At 43.5% G+C, this 14,634-nt stretch overlaps 1 protein-coding gene across 1 annotated transcript in view; it reads left to right on the forward strand.

The window, feature by feature from the left end:
• Positions 1–819: 819 nt before the first annotated feature.
• EIF2AK3 (eukaryotic translation initiation factor 2 alpha kinase 3) overlaps positions 820–14,634 on the forward strand; it is a 137,740-nt gene continuing 123,925 nt past the window's right edge. The window contains exon 1 of the mRNA XM_086964429.1: positions 820–1,143. Within this exon, the coding sequence (XP_086820555.1) occupies positions 926–1,143 (218 nt within the window). The 5' untranslated portion in view covers positions 820–925. The remainder of the gene's footprint in view (positions 1,144–14,634) is intronic.

The following is a 14,634-nucleotide window of genomic DNA, read 5'->3' on the forward strand; positions in this document are numbered from 1 at the left end:
TCTGCTTGTTTAGGAACACTGCACTAACATTACTTTTAATGAGCACGAACAATTCAAAAACGCAGATCAGAGAATGATTCTGATAGGTCCACATGTATCTGGACCATGAATGAGTGTCTCATGCTAAGCAAAGAATGCTGCAATTCTGATTGGTCTCTGCAACTTGTAAACATATATGTTGACATGGTTAAATGACACGCAGACCCTGGCGCCATTGGTTTGAAACTTCTGACAGTCCACTAGCCTAGCCAATGGAGAAGAGCCCCGGGAATAAAATCAGCGTTGAATCAAACGCATGTTTCGAGTCGCTCGCCTTCCATTCGCTACAGTCACAGGAGGTGTGTAGTGGGCGGAGCTTCGGCTGGTTGGTGTATACCTTATATGCTCCCTTCTGACATAAACGAAGGACAAACACTTAGTTGAAACTTATATTGCCTTTGATACCTTGTACAGTAGCTTTACATGCATACCGTGGCAAATCAAATGAAAAAAAACATACTTTATTTTTCTTTTCAGATGGAAAGAACATGATTCAAAATTGTTTTATTTTTACTTTTCTAGTGCGGAAAACAAATTATGTTATACCTCCGTTTGAATTATGATTTATTTTTCATTTGCGCTCTCCTACAATCTTATTATCAGCTGTAATATTACCATACCACTACTGTGTAGCATTCCTATAGCGGCGTTTGCTATGCTGCCGTAAAACCCCTAGTCTAAAAAGTTCTCGCATTTCAAGGTAGCCCCCTCCTCCTCCTCGCCGGTGTATGGGGTGACGTCACGTCACCAGGCTCGACTCAGGCTAGTCCGTCGTCCATGCCCATGGTGTGGCATCTGTGCGGGTGCCGCTGATGGCGGCGGGCGCGCGCCTCTGTGGGTGACAGCTGGACTCGGGGGCTCGTAGGTGCTCCCATGCTTTGTGCCCATGGGCTGCCGGTCCGCGCTGCGGGTGACTCTGCTCACCTTTTGGCTGCTGCGCTGGGCGGCGGCTCTTGTCAATGCATTCCCGGGGGAAGGTGCCAGCGAGAGCCGGAGCCTCCGCTCCCTCCCCGGCTCAGGTGCTGATGTGACAGTGGAGGACGACGAGACGACAGCCGAGCAGGAATACTACGAGAGTGGGGCCCGTGACGACCGGCCGTCCAGGTGAGCGAGGGGGCAGGTGTTGCAAGCCAAGTGGTGCAGCTATCCTAGAGGACTTTACAACGTGTACATTTGCAATTTTTTTCTATTTGTATCTCTTCCCTGAGTGACTTTACAACTTGTACACTTGCATTTTTTTCCTGTTTGTATCTTTTATGTAACCCATGTAATCCTAAATCCTTATGTATCCCAACTGGTTCTTTTGTAAACCGCTCTGACACCTTCGGGTAATGTTCGCGCTATAGAAAATCGCATTAAATAAAAAAAGAAGAGGTATGCACCCCCTTCCCCTTCTCCAGGGAAGGGGACGACAAGTAGAGCCGAAGGATACAACAACATGCACAAGATGGGATGCTGTCAACCTGTATGTACTTAGTGCAGTGCAAACGACAGTAGAACGTCACATGAGTTTGGGGCAATTAATGTGTCTGAGAATACAGTGCAGTCCAGTTTAGTGTGCAGCCTATATAATGTGTATAATGCAGAAGGGGGATGCAATCAAGACACCAGTATGGAGGGTCGTGTAGATATCCGTTGCACCAGGCTGATGTCATGGTGCAGGGGTCGTTTGACATGAGGCCAGGGCAGTTTCTGAAGTGATGGGGTGCAACCCACCTGAGGCTAGGGAGTGCATGCAATCTGGCAGGGCTTCCTTGTTTGAGGGGTGGGCATAGCGTCTGAAGGGCATTGCGGTGGTGGGAAGAGGTACAGCTGACTCGGGTGAGGTACGTTGTACGGTTCTACTCGACATCGTATTACAGTTGCCCAATCTGTGCGCCAGCCTGACTCGTGATGTGCCATTTTTCACACACATTGACCCCGCTCCTTTTTTTTTTTTATAGACTGCTCATTCTTGATTGTCATATTTCAATAATATTGAAATGCAGCAGCAGAATGGGGGAATGAGAATTAATTACAAGTCATTTGCAGCCTGGGAATCATGTAATCCAAATTTGCAAAAGTACATTCTCTCTGCGGGACAAGGAGTGTGAAAAAGAACGAGACCTCTTTACCTGAGAGGCTTTCGAGTATATTTGTAAGGGAAAGCAGCACACGTGTAGTTGTCCAGTACCCTGTAGTATTTTCCTGTTGGAAAAGACAGTAGTCGCAGTGTCTAAGTGATATGCACAGTAGTTGGTCAGAATGAATCCCTAGCCCGGTAAGGAGATTGCAAGATGCATTGTTACATGCGATCTCGAATTAAGGTGTCTATCATATACTTCGTGAAGGTGGTCATACCTTCTCTATTCTTTGATACTATCGTATTAGGGTGATGTCATGCGGTTACTATATAATACCGAACTGAGTGGCATACCCACACCTTCCATTAGTATGCAACTAAACTCGTCTGTTTACCTTTTGAAGAAAGGAAGTTTGGTGGTTCGAGCCTTTGGTGCTAGCTAGCCTAGTAGTTTTTCATTTCATTATTGTCGGACCAGAAATGTCATTATGGGCAGTCAAGCTTTACCTAAAAAGGAACTGCCATCTCCTGCGAGCTCGCTGGCCTTCAGCAGATCCGTTGTTCTTTTGGTTGGGTGAAGGCAGTTATTGAAAAATAACGATATTACCCGATTGTTTTCAGAGTCATTAACCTGGCAACGTAGACATGGCACTACTTCATGCCTCAGGAAACAATTTGTTCACAGACTGGTTCTTGCACTTTGCTGCTTGCCTTCACGCATGACTCCAAGCCATCCCTCTCATCTCACATGTACAAAGACAAGCTGTTGACAGCGATGGTAGTTACTTATGCCCAAGAAGGGAACCCTTGACTAAATGGACTTGAACTGCTTGCATTCGTACATAATTTAAATATATTATATAAGCCAAACTCTGGATATTTATCATGGGGTGATCTGAAATTCGAGGGGTTTAGAGATCTGCTTGCTTCTGGGTGGAAGGGGTGGGCTATTTTTTCAGTTATAAGGGATGCGGCGGGGTCGGAACGTTATTTGTCAGCCTATCAGAGGAAGGGTGATTACTGGTGTAGATGAGTACCAACACAGAACTTCCAAACTCAGATCACTGTATAGGAAGATAACAATCATTTCTTATAGTAACTGTTGTCAGTAGCAGCACCCTGCAAGGCTTCCCTTCAGAAGTCAAATGGAGGCACTGGAAGATAAACAATGAACTTAAACAGTTAAGAAATTCAAGTAAGCAATGTCCAGGTGACAGCTTCTAATAAAGATAAATCCTTCTCAACCAGCCATTACATTTAGTCATTTATATAATAAATACAACACGATATTGAATTTTAAAGATGCTGGATGAGATGAAAGTCAGGTAACAGGTTACCGAATGATTTTCTAATTATCTCATTCAAGGTTTGTGAAGAGTTGAATAGTGGGTGCAAAACATTTTGTGCCCCAAGTTTCCACCTAACACAGATTTGTGTTCCTGAGGTTTTCATGGACAATTTCCTCTGGATGCCTTCAATAGGGAATTAATCTGGCAAAACGGTGATGTAGTTGTAGTACTATGTGCAGAAATGGATACAGTGTGCTTTCGCATGCTATTCTCAATTAACAGTATCAAAAATAGATTCCAGATGCAGAAACCTATTTGATATTGCATGCAAAGACTGCATGCAGGTGGAATTTATTGGTTGGTTTTTGCAGCCAATAGTAGCAGAATTCTTTAACATGGCCTTTGGTTTTAAATTACCACTTCTTTGGCATCTGCAAGCTTTTGGGATTCAGTATGGTAGCCAGATACTAACCGATAGACTACCACAGTGAACTACTGTAAGTTTACACTTTGTAGCAGGTGGAGGAAACTTATTGTGCTGTGGACCGAATGTTGTTTCTTTATCCACTCTCTTAATTTGTTGTTTTTTCATTATTTAGCATTTTCAGGATTTGGTGTTGCAGGTGAAATTAGCACATTTCGTCTTCGCATAATTTTCGATATGCATTCCTGCTCTCTGCCTGTGGTGACGCACATTGTGCTACCTAGCACCAACGAAGGCACTACCTCCCTAGTTCTGCCGTCGGAGCCCCGCCCACCCTTTAGAACGCCCGCACCGCAGCGGAAAAAATGCAGCGGTTAAGGCCCCAGCTTTTCAGAGAGGGGGAGGGGGGAGGGGGTAGGGGGAGGGAGTGGCCCTGATAGAGCCAGCTCTGTCTTGATGACCTTGAATAATTCTTAAATAGATTGTTTTAAATACCGTTTTCCTTTCATGTATTTTTAATGTAGGTGATGTGAGTCTACTACAGATAGTATGCAAATAAATATTGTTTGTTTTATGCAACATCCATAAAAAAGCTTCTTTTAGATCATAACAAGACCTCCATTATGAGAAATAGGAGGGTGTAACAGATTATTTACAGTAATATTAGTGAGCTGCTGCTGTTACAATATTAAAAACCACACATCACTATCTCTGAACTTGAGATGTAAACACATTTAGAATTTGGACCAGTGTGCTTATGCACTGTCAGTGACATTGCCAAAGAGGGTGTGAAAGACCTGAAAAGTGACTATATATTCCAAACTGTTATGGATAGGTGTCCCCTAATATTGTCCCAGGGCCCCCAAAGTCCTTAAGCTGTCCCTGCTTCCTTCACAAAATCAATCACCATAGGCATTTTCCTCTTTCTAAGTGTTCAGTAGAATGTAGGACATACATCCCTGTGTAGAACAAACGGTAATTCATGTAAATTCATGTAATGCCGTCATGGGATTCTGGTGACATCATAAGCTATGAGGCTGAAAGCCAAGAGATGACTTGATGTTGATAGACATACAGTTAAGAAGAGCAAGAGAGGATGTGAAACAGAGCACAGGAGAGCAAGAGAGAAACAGAATGTTAATGAAGCAGAGGAGAAAGAGGGAGACGGAGTATGGGAGAGACACAGAGGCAGAGAGAGAATGGGAAAGACAGCAGGAGAGAATTTTAGAGAGCACGTGAGGGTGAGGATGCAAGATTAAACCAGAGCGATCGTAAACAATCATTTGAAAAACAGTAGATTCCGCCTTTGTAACCTATTGGCTCTGTCAATGTTTTTCTTTAGAAATGGTGCACAGTGTCTGTGATGCTGTGCAGCATGGCTAAAGTAAAAAAAAACTATTTTTATTGTGGCCTCCCACATTATTTTATAGGTGCACGCCTACAAAATTACAAGGATGCTTTTTAGGTTTCGTCTGAGACAGCACATGCTCTTTCAGCGAAATCTTTTGAGAATGAAACCAAAAAAAGCCTGCCCATTACTTACCATTGGTTGGCTTTAAAATCACACTTGTTGCTTCTTATTGGTCAGTGCCTCCTGCTCACCTAATGCTTCATCCAGAAGCTTCCAGTGTTTGACCCTGCCATGGAGCATAGACCAAGTATAGCCTCTTGTCTCTAGATGGTGTCCTTCCACTGGCTGCACTCCGCTGCAAGTACTTTTATTAATATTTTTCCCATACACTCTTATCAGAGTGCCTGTGTTTGCAGTCCCCCCACTCTCCTTCCTGTCACCCTCCCACCTCCGACCACCCAGACTCCTATGCCATGCTCCCCCTTGTTAGTTGGCCCCCATTCCTGTCACACTCCCTCCTCCTACCATCCAGGCTCTTATGTCATGCTCCCTCATGTTGCTTGCCCCTCGCCTTCCTCCTTAAGTCTGTTGTGTTGCTGCTGTCTCCCTGCCCTCCTCCTGCTGTCTGTTGTGTTGCTGCTCCCTACCTCCTCCCTGCACCTTTCTTGTGGTGCTGGCTCTCTTTGTTTTTTCAAGACTTATTGCATAGTAGCGCGGGCTGCTATGCAACATGTCTTAAAAAAGAAAAATGACTTGATCAGCTCTGGCTGGGTCATAGCACTCTTTTTTTTATTTTTTTACTTTAAGTCATGTTGCAGAGTGAGCTGCTGTGCAGCATTTCTAAATAAAACCATGACAAAGCCAATAGATCTTGCATAGGCGAAACCTATTGGCTTGCCAATGCTTGTTTTGAGTTCTAATTATTAGTCACAGGCACTTATCAACCTTATAGTTTTTATCCAATTTACACTTCATCATTTTAAATACAGGAAATGTACATATTTTTCCAGCAAAATATTATTTGTTCTTGTAACATAAAAATGTTTAGTTGCCTTACATTTCCCCTTCATACCAACATATTTTTGCATTGAGAGCTTTCTGAGAACCTTTATTTTGCGATGTTCTGCATAGTAGATTTTTTTAGGAAATTTGAAAAGTACCCAAATCTTCACATGCCAGAATATTATTAAAATAGAAACGAATTTGTCCATCTTTGCATACTTTTTCAGTGAGTCTGCAGCAACCTTCCACAGCATACCATTATTAGTTAGTTCCTGCAGGCTTGCCTTGCTTTCTTGTGTTGGATCATCCCGTGGACATGGACCAAGTACGTGTTCCTCCTCATCTTTTTTCTTCCTTGTCTTTTTGCAATTCACTATTTTTTGTTTTATTTTAAAAGTCTTTTGGTATTCTACTTGGACGTGTAATTTGCTTTCCTACATTTAGCACAGGCCTATGGGTTCTTATCTATGTTGCTATCACCCTATGTGCAGTCTCTATTTATGCTTGTGTTACTGACACCCACAACTGCCCAAGTCTTCGCCACTCTACTGCCAACTCCACTCTAATGACCACTCCATGCCATCCTACGCTACTCCACGTCAGTCTCCAGAATCATCTCTACCAGTCCACTGTACTCCGTGTCACTCTATGGCACGCCTTTTGTATTCTGTGCCTCTCTATTCTGTCACGGAGTCAAAGAAAATTCCCTTTGGGACTCCTCAATAGCATACAATGGTACTCAAACCTCAATCACACCTCACTCTTATATGAACTATTAAAAATGCCAAAGAGTAGTATATAAATGTTTTATTCATCAAGCGAATGCATAAAAAAGCTCTATTTTATATCTAGCAAGATATAGCTAAGATATAGCTTAGCTTAGGACCACAACTATGCACAACATCTGATTGGACAACCAAGTGCATTAACCAGCTAAGCAAATTATATCATATGAAATACTATAACGGGAATTGCAGAGCTGCTTTAAACTACCAGCATACTGACAGCCATAAAACCGGCCCGTCTGTCTCTCACACTTCATCATCCACCACACTGCTATGAGCTGTGTCCCTTAACGTGATAATCACACCTCTGTGGTCCTCAGGCATTGCCCTGCAAACACTTTCCACATAGGATTAAAACACAGACCAGCATCCTTTTAAACACACACTCTACACAGTATAACTTGCTACCCATGTAGGAAAGTGCTTCAGTGCCCCACATAGGAGCAGTAAGCGCTATAATAAATGCTGTAATACTATCCCTGCTGTCTGTGCGAATCAGCGCCATTCCCCTGGGCATGCACTGAATTACCAGTTAACCATAAGGGTACTTTTTGGGGGCTCATCAACAAACATGCATGTTTAAGTCAAACTGTGCTTCAAGTACCAGATCCTGGTTCTCAAAATCTGGTTTTGTTGTTTTTTTGGTGCCCAGTTATCAGGTACGACTTTGCAATATATGGCAGTTGCTTAGTTTTACAGTGCTCGTGCGTGTAAGCTACATGCAGGAAAAGGGTGCTGCCTTTAGAAGGTAATGGAAGTTGTCATTACATTGGTTGGTGAACACCTTTTAAAGTTACAACTTTGTGGGTATTCCAGGCATCTCCATACACGCTTATAAACTCGAATACACTTGAGTGTGTGTAAGAGGGGCAGTGTGTATTGAGAAAGAGGCCCAAACTGCCCCTCGATATTTGATAGGATGTGGGACAAATTATTTTTTATCAAAAATGTTTCCCGTGTTAAAATACGGGCATAAAAATAAATGCGCAGTTGCACAACTACTGATTTCCTACACTTCTGGGTCCAGTCTGTGACTAATTTGCCGGCGTATTTATTCGGGCACACGTTGGGGCTGACAAGTGTATTCCATGTAATCTTTTATCATCCTAGTGTTTCCTGTATGCTAGGTGGAGTACTTTAAAAAATAAAAAGAATGCTGGAAATCACCCACGTGCGTACATCGCCATATTTCATACTACCACAACAAAATGCATTGATTTCTATCTCCATTTCTCTTCTCAGATGGTGGTACATGCAATAATTAATGCTTCGTAATACATGGTTCTTGTTAGCTGGCAATATTTAGTCAGCATGGTTATAGGGACTCCTTCCTGCACTCCATCCTGTTTCCTTTCCAGACAGTCTTCCTTGATTTATTGGGCCTTTTAGTTCCTGTGTTTGTCAGATGTTGTGTTTATGGCAGTGATGTCACATCGTCTGTACTCCTCATTCCCTCAGCATGGAATGGCCAAATGAGTACACACTGGTAGATGAGTCGTGTTTCAGCTATGACTGTGAACCACAAGGAAAGCGTGTGGCAGTGGCTATTTCATGCCCTTGGTCTCAATAACTGCCCGAGTAGCCCTAAAATCACAGCTGCTCAGCAGCTCCGCAGACATTTTAGGTTTGGCTAAAAACAAGCACTTGCATCAATCCTTCTTTGGATTCATGCACCAGGGCTGCTCAGCGGTACTTACTAGAGCCAATGCATAAATCCCTGAGACCATCATTCGCATGCGGTTCTTACTACTCCCAATAAAAGAACTTGGATTGTCCGGGCACAACCATCAATTCTTGAACTATAGATGCAGGCTATGCGATTATGAACAGGAATCAGTTTTACACATCCTCTGCTTGTAAAGTATTCTTTTCTCAAGTAAAATTGAAGAAGCAGGCAAAGCAGGAAGTATATTTAAATAAACCAGTGAGGTTTATTCTTGAGAAGGAAACGCTGGAAGTTCCACCGCTGAATGCCTGATTCAGCAGTTGGATGTTCCAGCTCAAACAGGCATCACAAGCGATGCACCTTCAGGTATGCTTACCTTGAAAACATACCTGAAAGTGCGCACGATACAGAACAGTGTGACACATTGCATAATAAACGATATGAAAGAAAGACTACATTTTGATAAACATTGAATATGAAACATCTCATTACGTCATCTCCCTTTTTTTAATAAAAGAAGAATAAAATTAAGATAAATTAAAATCCTTAAATCTTGCAGGAAAAGAACAATTGCGAGAAGTCCTACTTGAAACTGAAGTTGAGGGTGTAGGAGAAGTGGGAATGGTTTGAGAAGTGGGAACAGGTGATGCACTATGAGACAAGTCAACAGAAGCTTGAGAAATTTGTGTGCAATGAGAAGAGTTATCAAAAGGTGAGATATAGGAAAATGTGAACATGAGAAGTGATCAGTGGAGTGTTTAGACAATATATATATATATATATATATAAGCTCAAATACAAACAACCAAACAAGACAATTCTCTTAGCAGGCTCAGGAGAAAGCTTTACTATAGCTCTCTTATTCCACCACCCCTTTTTATCCAAGAAAATAGATACTTTTGAAATCTTAAGGACTTGAGTGGGTAAATAATCAAATCGTCGCCAAAATGTAAAGTATTCTTTTCTCAAGTAAGATTTAAGAAGCAGGCAAAGCAGGAAGTATATTTAAACCTGTGAGGTTTATTCTTGAGAAGGAAACAGCAATTGACAGGAGCATGACTGTTCCACTGGAAGTCCAACCGCTGAATGCCTGATTCTGCAGTTGGATGTTCCAGTCCAAACCGATATCACGAGCGACGCACCTTCAGGTATGCTTACCTTCAAAACATACCTGAAAGTGCGCACGCTACGGAACAGTGTGACGTAATGCATAATAATAAACTATATGAAAGAAAGACTACATTTTGATATACTTGAATATGAAACATCTCATTACCCTGCTGTTGCCCAGAGATGCTCGGTAATGCAAGTTTTATTCGAGCAGATTTTCCAGATGACTAACCTTAGACAATGCAAAGGAGTCTTGAAGCATTGGCTTAACTCGCAGCACATCTTGGACCTGTGCCGAGCTGATACATGTTTACATCATCAGGCATCTCAACTCCCGATGATTATAACCACACTTATGGCCAATACTCCCGATATCTGTGCACCCATCGACCCGAAATGGCCTGGAGAGGGTTTCAACCCTGGTGAACGTCTATATGCATTTCTAATTTTAAAGCATTATTGTATTTTAGGGGCTATTTTAGGTTGAAGAAGTGTCTTATCTCGTGTTTGCTGCCTTGCCATAGGTTACGTATGATAATAACCTGAGACTTTGTACAGTTGCTGAGCTAACAGGAATTAAGATAATTATTTTATTCAGATGACTGTTTGAAATTAAAATAGCAAACGTTAATGTATTAATGAGATTTATATAGTGTACTGTTTCATTTAAAGTTGGAGGAGTCAAACTGCATTATGACAACAATGTTATGGAACATTGTAATTAAAGATATTAAATGTAACTAACTGCTTGAGCCATGATCAGGCATGTCACACACAGGACTGGATTCGTGTCAGAATACACTTATGATTAATCTCTTTTGTACAGTCTTTGGTGTCCTGAAGTTTAGCATGGATCCGGCTCAGCTGCCTGAACTCAATTTGGGCACTCGTGGTTTAGGCTTACCTTTAGCATGTCTGTCAGTGCAGCACCCAAAGCTGCCCCCCTTTGGTTGTAATGGCATCTTCCACTTTCAGTCCTGCCATAACCCTTGATATAAATGACCGTAGCACCTGTAGAGCTATTGAACTGCCGTCACCAGATCCATGTCATTTCACTTATCTAGCGCTTCATAGATCTGACGAGGCGCATGTGTGGACAGGCAGCTCAATATGCTGCGGGGCAGTGCTTGGCAGTAAGACTGTTGAATTCCATTGTGGCCTGTGTCCTACCGTTTGACAAAAGAACGAGTTTGATTCCGGAAACTGATAAATGAACACATTTATTTACTAGCCCAAACGGTAGCCAATTATGTGATTACTTTTTTTCGGAGGAGGCAGGACCCCAAAGTCTCTAGGGCTAAAATTATGTAGAAATAAGGGACAGAAATCCTCTTTCCGTTGCTTTTTTACTATTTACTCACCTTGGCAAATGCTTTGGGGGATTTATTTAATTTGCCGCCAATCTTTTGCCTCCCTGTCTCACCCTCCAGTTGTGACATCAAACCTTTGAGATGAGCGGTCTCTTTTTCCATAGTATCTGAATGTGTACGAGCAAACTAGCAATCAAATTTCAGAAATTAACTGAGCATCTGGTCTAAGTTGATCGTGACATTGACGTCATTTAAAATGGCTATGTACCTGGTGGTCGAGGGCACTGGAAGTGTGCATTTTTGCAGCCGTATAATTATGTATTAGCTTGTAGTCGATAATCTGGGCTTAATCTGCAGATTTTAACAAGAATTGTTGTTTGTAGCTCAAACGGTTCAAAAGTTATTAAAAACGCAGCGACATCGGTTGCCTTGCAGTGGAACCCCCTTTGCAAAGTCTGATTGGTCCCCGCGTGTTGCTTAATGCTATATTTGTGTGTTAAACTGGTACTTATGAGGTGACACCTTAGCCCAGACACCGTAAACGTGTGTAATAATGACAAAGTAAGTAATTATACTTCGCATAATTTGCTCTTTCTTTCAGCATACTTTACTCAACCCTGCTGCATAATTAGCTCCTCCCCTGCCGCATAATTCCACTAGCCCTCGTTTAGGCATTGATGCATAATTGGTCCACCTCTAAAAATGACAGCTGCATCTCACGAAGCAGATGAGGTCAGCACACCACGTGCCAGTCCTGTTGAGTGTGTTATTGTTTACAGAGCGCTTCTGGAAACGAGGGATTCCTGCTGCTGAGGAAGTGATTCTTGCTCTAAGTTCTATCGAGCTGAAATATGCGGGGCCTCCAGCCACAAACCACCTTTCCAGCTGTGTTTTGGAGTCTGCTGGTTTTGTGCTTCGTGTACTGGCGGCGCCCCTAGCCACCCCCCCCCCCTTTCCCAGCTGTGTTTTGGAGTCTGCTGGTTTTGTGCTTCGTGTACTGGCGGCGCCCCTAGCAACCTCCCCCCCCCCCCCCCTTTCCAGCTGTGTTTTGGAGTCTGCTGGTTTTGTGCTTCCTTCGTGTTTTCCCGGTGCCTTCCAGGGGTTCAAGTCTTGGCTTTGCCTCGTCATTTCCCGTTTCATTCTGCAGCGCGCTGTTTATCTCTGGAGGGCGGTGCCAGGGATGATAGGTCGTTTTCTGGTTGGTGTGCCGCTCGCTGCAGCTGGTGCTGGCCCTGCCTGGGAAGGGGGATTTCCAGCCCTGAGTATTCCCCGTCCAGGGGCGGTGCTCGCGGCTGCAGGTTTTAGAGCCGATACGGTGTGGGTGTAACCTGCTCTACCTGTTATTAAAAAAAAAAAGTATTTTGTGTGCGCGCGTTCATCTGTACTGCATGCCCAGTGGTGCAGTCCTAGAGGTGCGGGTGCTCACGGCCCCAGGGTACCTGTGCCAGTACTCTCCCATTGACCGCGTTGAACCCCCGCCGAGATGTGCAGGTTCCTAGCAAAGAAGGGCGAGCAGTCCGTGCATGCGCACTTGAAGCACCGCCATTGGTAGATATCTATGTCGAGTAACCGAGTTTAAACGATATACGGTGCTTGTCTGGGATAATATGGTCGCATAGGCTCCCAAACACGGCGTGTTATCCTTGGCAAATTACTAATACCCTATCCACTTGTTCTTGGATCTACCAGAAATGGATGGGGTTATGGGCAGCATTATTGAAAGTGCTATATTGATAGCTGGTGGAATTTAAAAGTGGGCCACCTTAAAACACAGGAGCTCAGGATGTGCACTGTACAAACAAGCATTGCTAATGCATCGGTTTCGTCTGTGTAATGAATACAGAGCTGTTTTCATCACTCATCGTCTAAGAAGGAAAGATATCCCTGTCAGATCACACAGGAGTGGGGAGGATGTGGGGCAGTGGCTAGAACTGCTGACTCGGGAGCTGAGGATCCTGGTTCCGGTCTCGGCTGCACCGCACAACATCATGTGATTCTATGCAATTCACTTAATCTGCAGGTGATAAGTGAATATAAATATGCTGCAATAGTAAATGGCAAAACATTATGAAAAATCTAGTTTCACCAAAGCGATAATCAAATAAAAACTGCTGCCTATTTACTCTTGAAAGGTTGTGTTTTAAAGAGTGTGAGCATTGCATTTCTCGCAACATCAGTCGATCGTGTGGTACACGCCCTCTGTGCGTGCACATCTGGATGGGCTGGTCTGTGCAACTCCTCCTTTTCTCTATTTGCTGCCGCTGTGGTGGCCTAAATGTGCATATATATGTCTACGTTTTACCCTGTCACCACTTTTGACAGCTGTTTTTTGTGTTAGCCTGTGCATGTGTTTCTAGATCTTGCAGAGTGTGTTTTTCTTTCATGTGTTATTTTGTGACTTTTTAGGATGGCGATAATTGCGTTGCAGCTCCAAACATTAGAATTTGTGGGCGCCTCCGTGCTGCGACTGCCAAATCCTACACAGCATAGCAAGACCAGCCTTAAGCTTCTGTGGCCTGAGTACCTCTGCCTGCATACATGCAACATGATTGCAGGAAAAGGATCCTCAGCCTCTGACCACTCTTTCCTTGCTTCTCTACATGCTATAGCTGATGTACGCATCCTTCACTCACTGGCCCACTTCCTACGGTCCTTTGAGGGTCACTTTACGTGCATCATGGAATTTCTTTCATCATAGATCACCACTTTCACAAGTTTGGTATTCCAGGGTGTGTAGTTTAAAGCCACGCTGTACGCAACTTCCCGAAGGCTCCGCCACAAATGGCTACAAAAGGACTACAACTGGCAACAAATGGCCCAAAAAAGACTAAGTCTAAGCCCCTGTCACAAGCAATATACCAATGTAAGTGGGAACGGCCAAAGAAACAAACCAAGCCCTAACATCAAATCCATCTATCCGTGCTGACCCGGAAACTACACACAGTGGGAAGGACAACAAGAGGACATCTAAATGGCAGTGGGGACTGGTGAAGAGTGGCGGCTGGCATCTACGGGGGCGGGACACTTGTGCTAATGAAATAAAAGAATAAAAAAAAATATACTTACCAGACATGTCCTCTCCTCCGACCTCTTCTTTCCTCGACAGCGGTGCAGGCACCAGCAAATTCTCTGGCCAAATCCTGGCACTGCTAACGTGCTGTTAACCAGTATGAGAGAGGAACCCTGATTGGGGGAGCGGCCTCTCTCAGCACTTCCCAGCGCACGTGAGTCCTGCACTTGCTCTCAACCCAGCTGTCTTTAGAGAGCTTGGTTGAGCTTTATAAAGTGGGCATGTCTGGCCGGCCGGCGCAATACGGTCTGCCAAAGAGACTTGCACACTTTAAACCGTGCACAGGCAGCCGTCTTATTGCTTACCAATGGTTGGCATTTTGCACTTGCTTTGCTTGTTTCTTATTTGATGGCTTGTTTTCCTTTTCTTTTCTTGGTCCCTCCCTTCACCCCTCCTGCAGCATATCCTCTTTACTATCCTTTTGACTCCTTAACTTTCTTCCTTCCACTTTTAAGGTAATACACATATTTTTTTGTTTTTTTAATAAGCGCTCTATATTTTCCATCTCGCTTTCTCGTTTGTTTCT

The sequence above is a fragment of the Lissotriton vulgaris genome, chromosome 3_2 (genome assembly GCF_964263255.1).
Source record: "Lissotriton vulgaris chromosome 3_2, aLisVul1.2, whole genome shotgun sequence".
NCBI lineage: Eukaryota > Metazoa > Chordata > Amphibia > Caudata > Salamandridae > Lissotriton > Lissotriton vulgaris.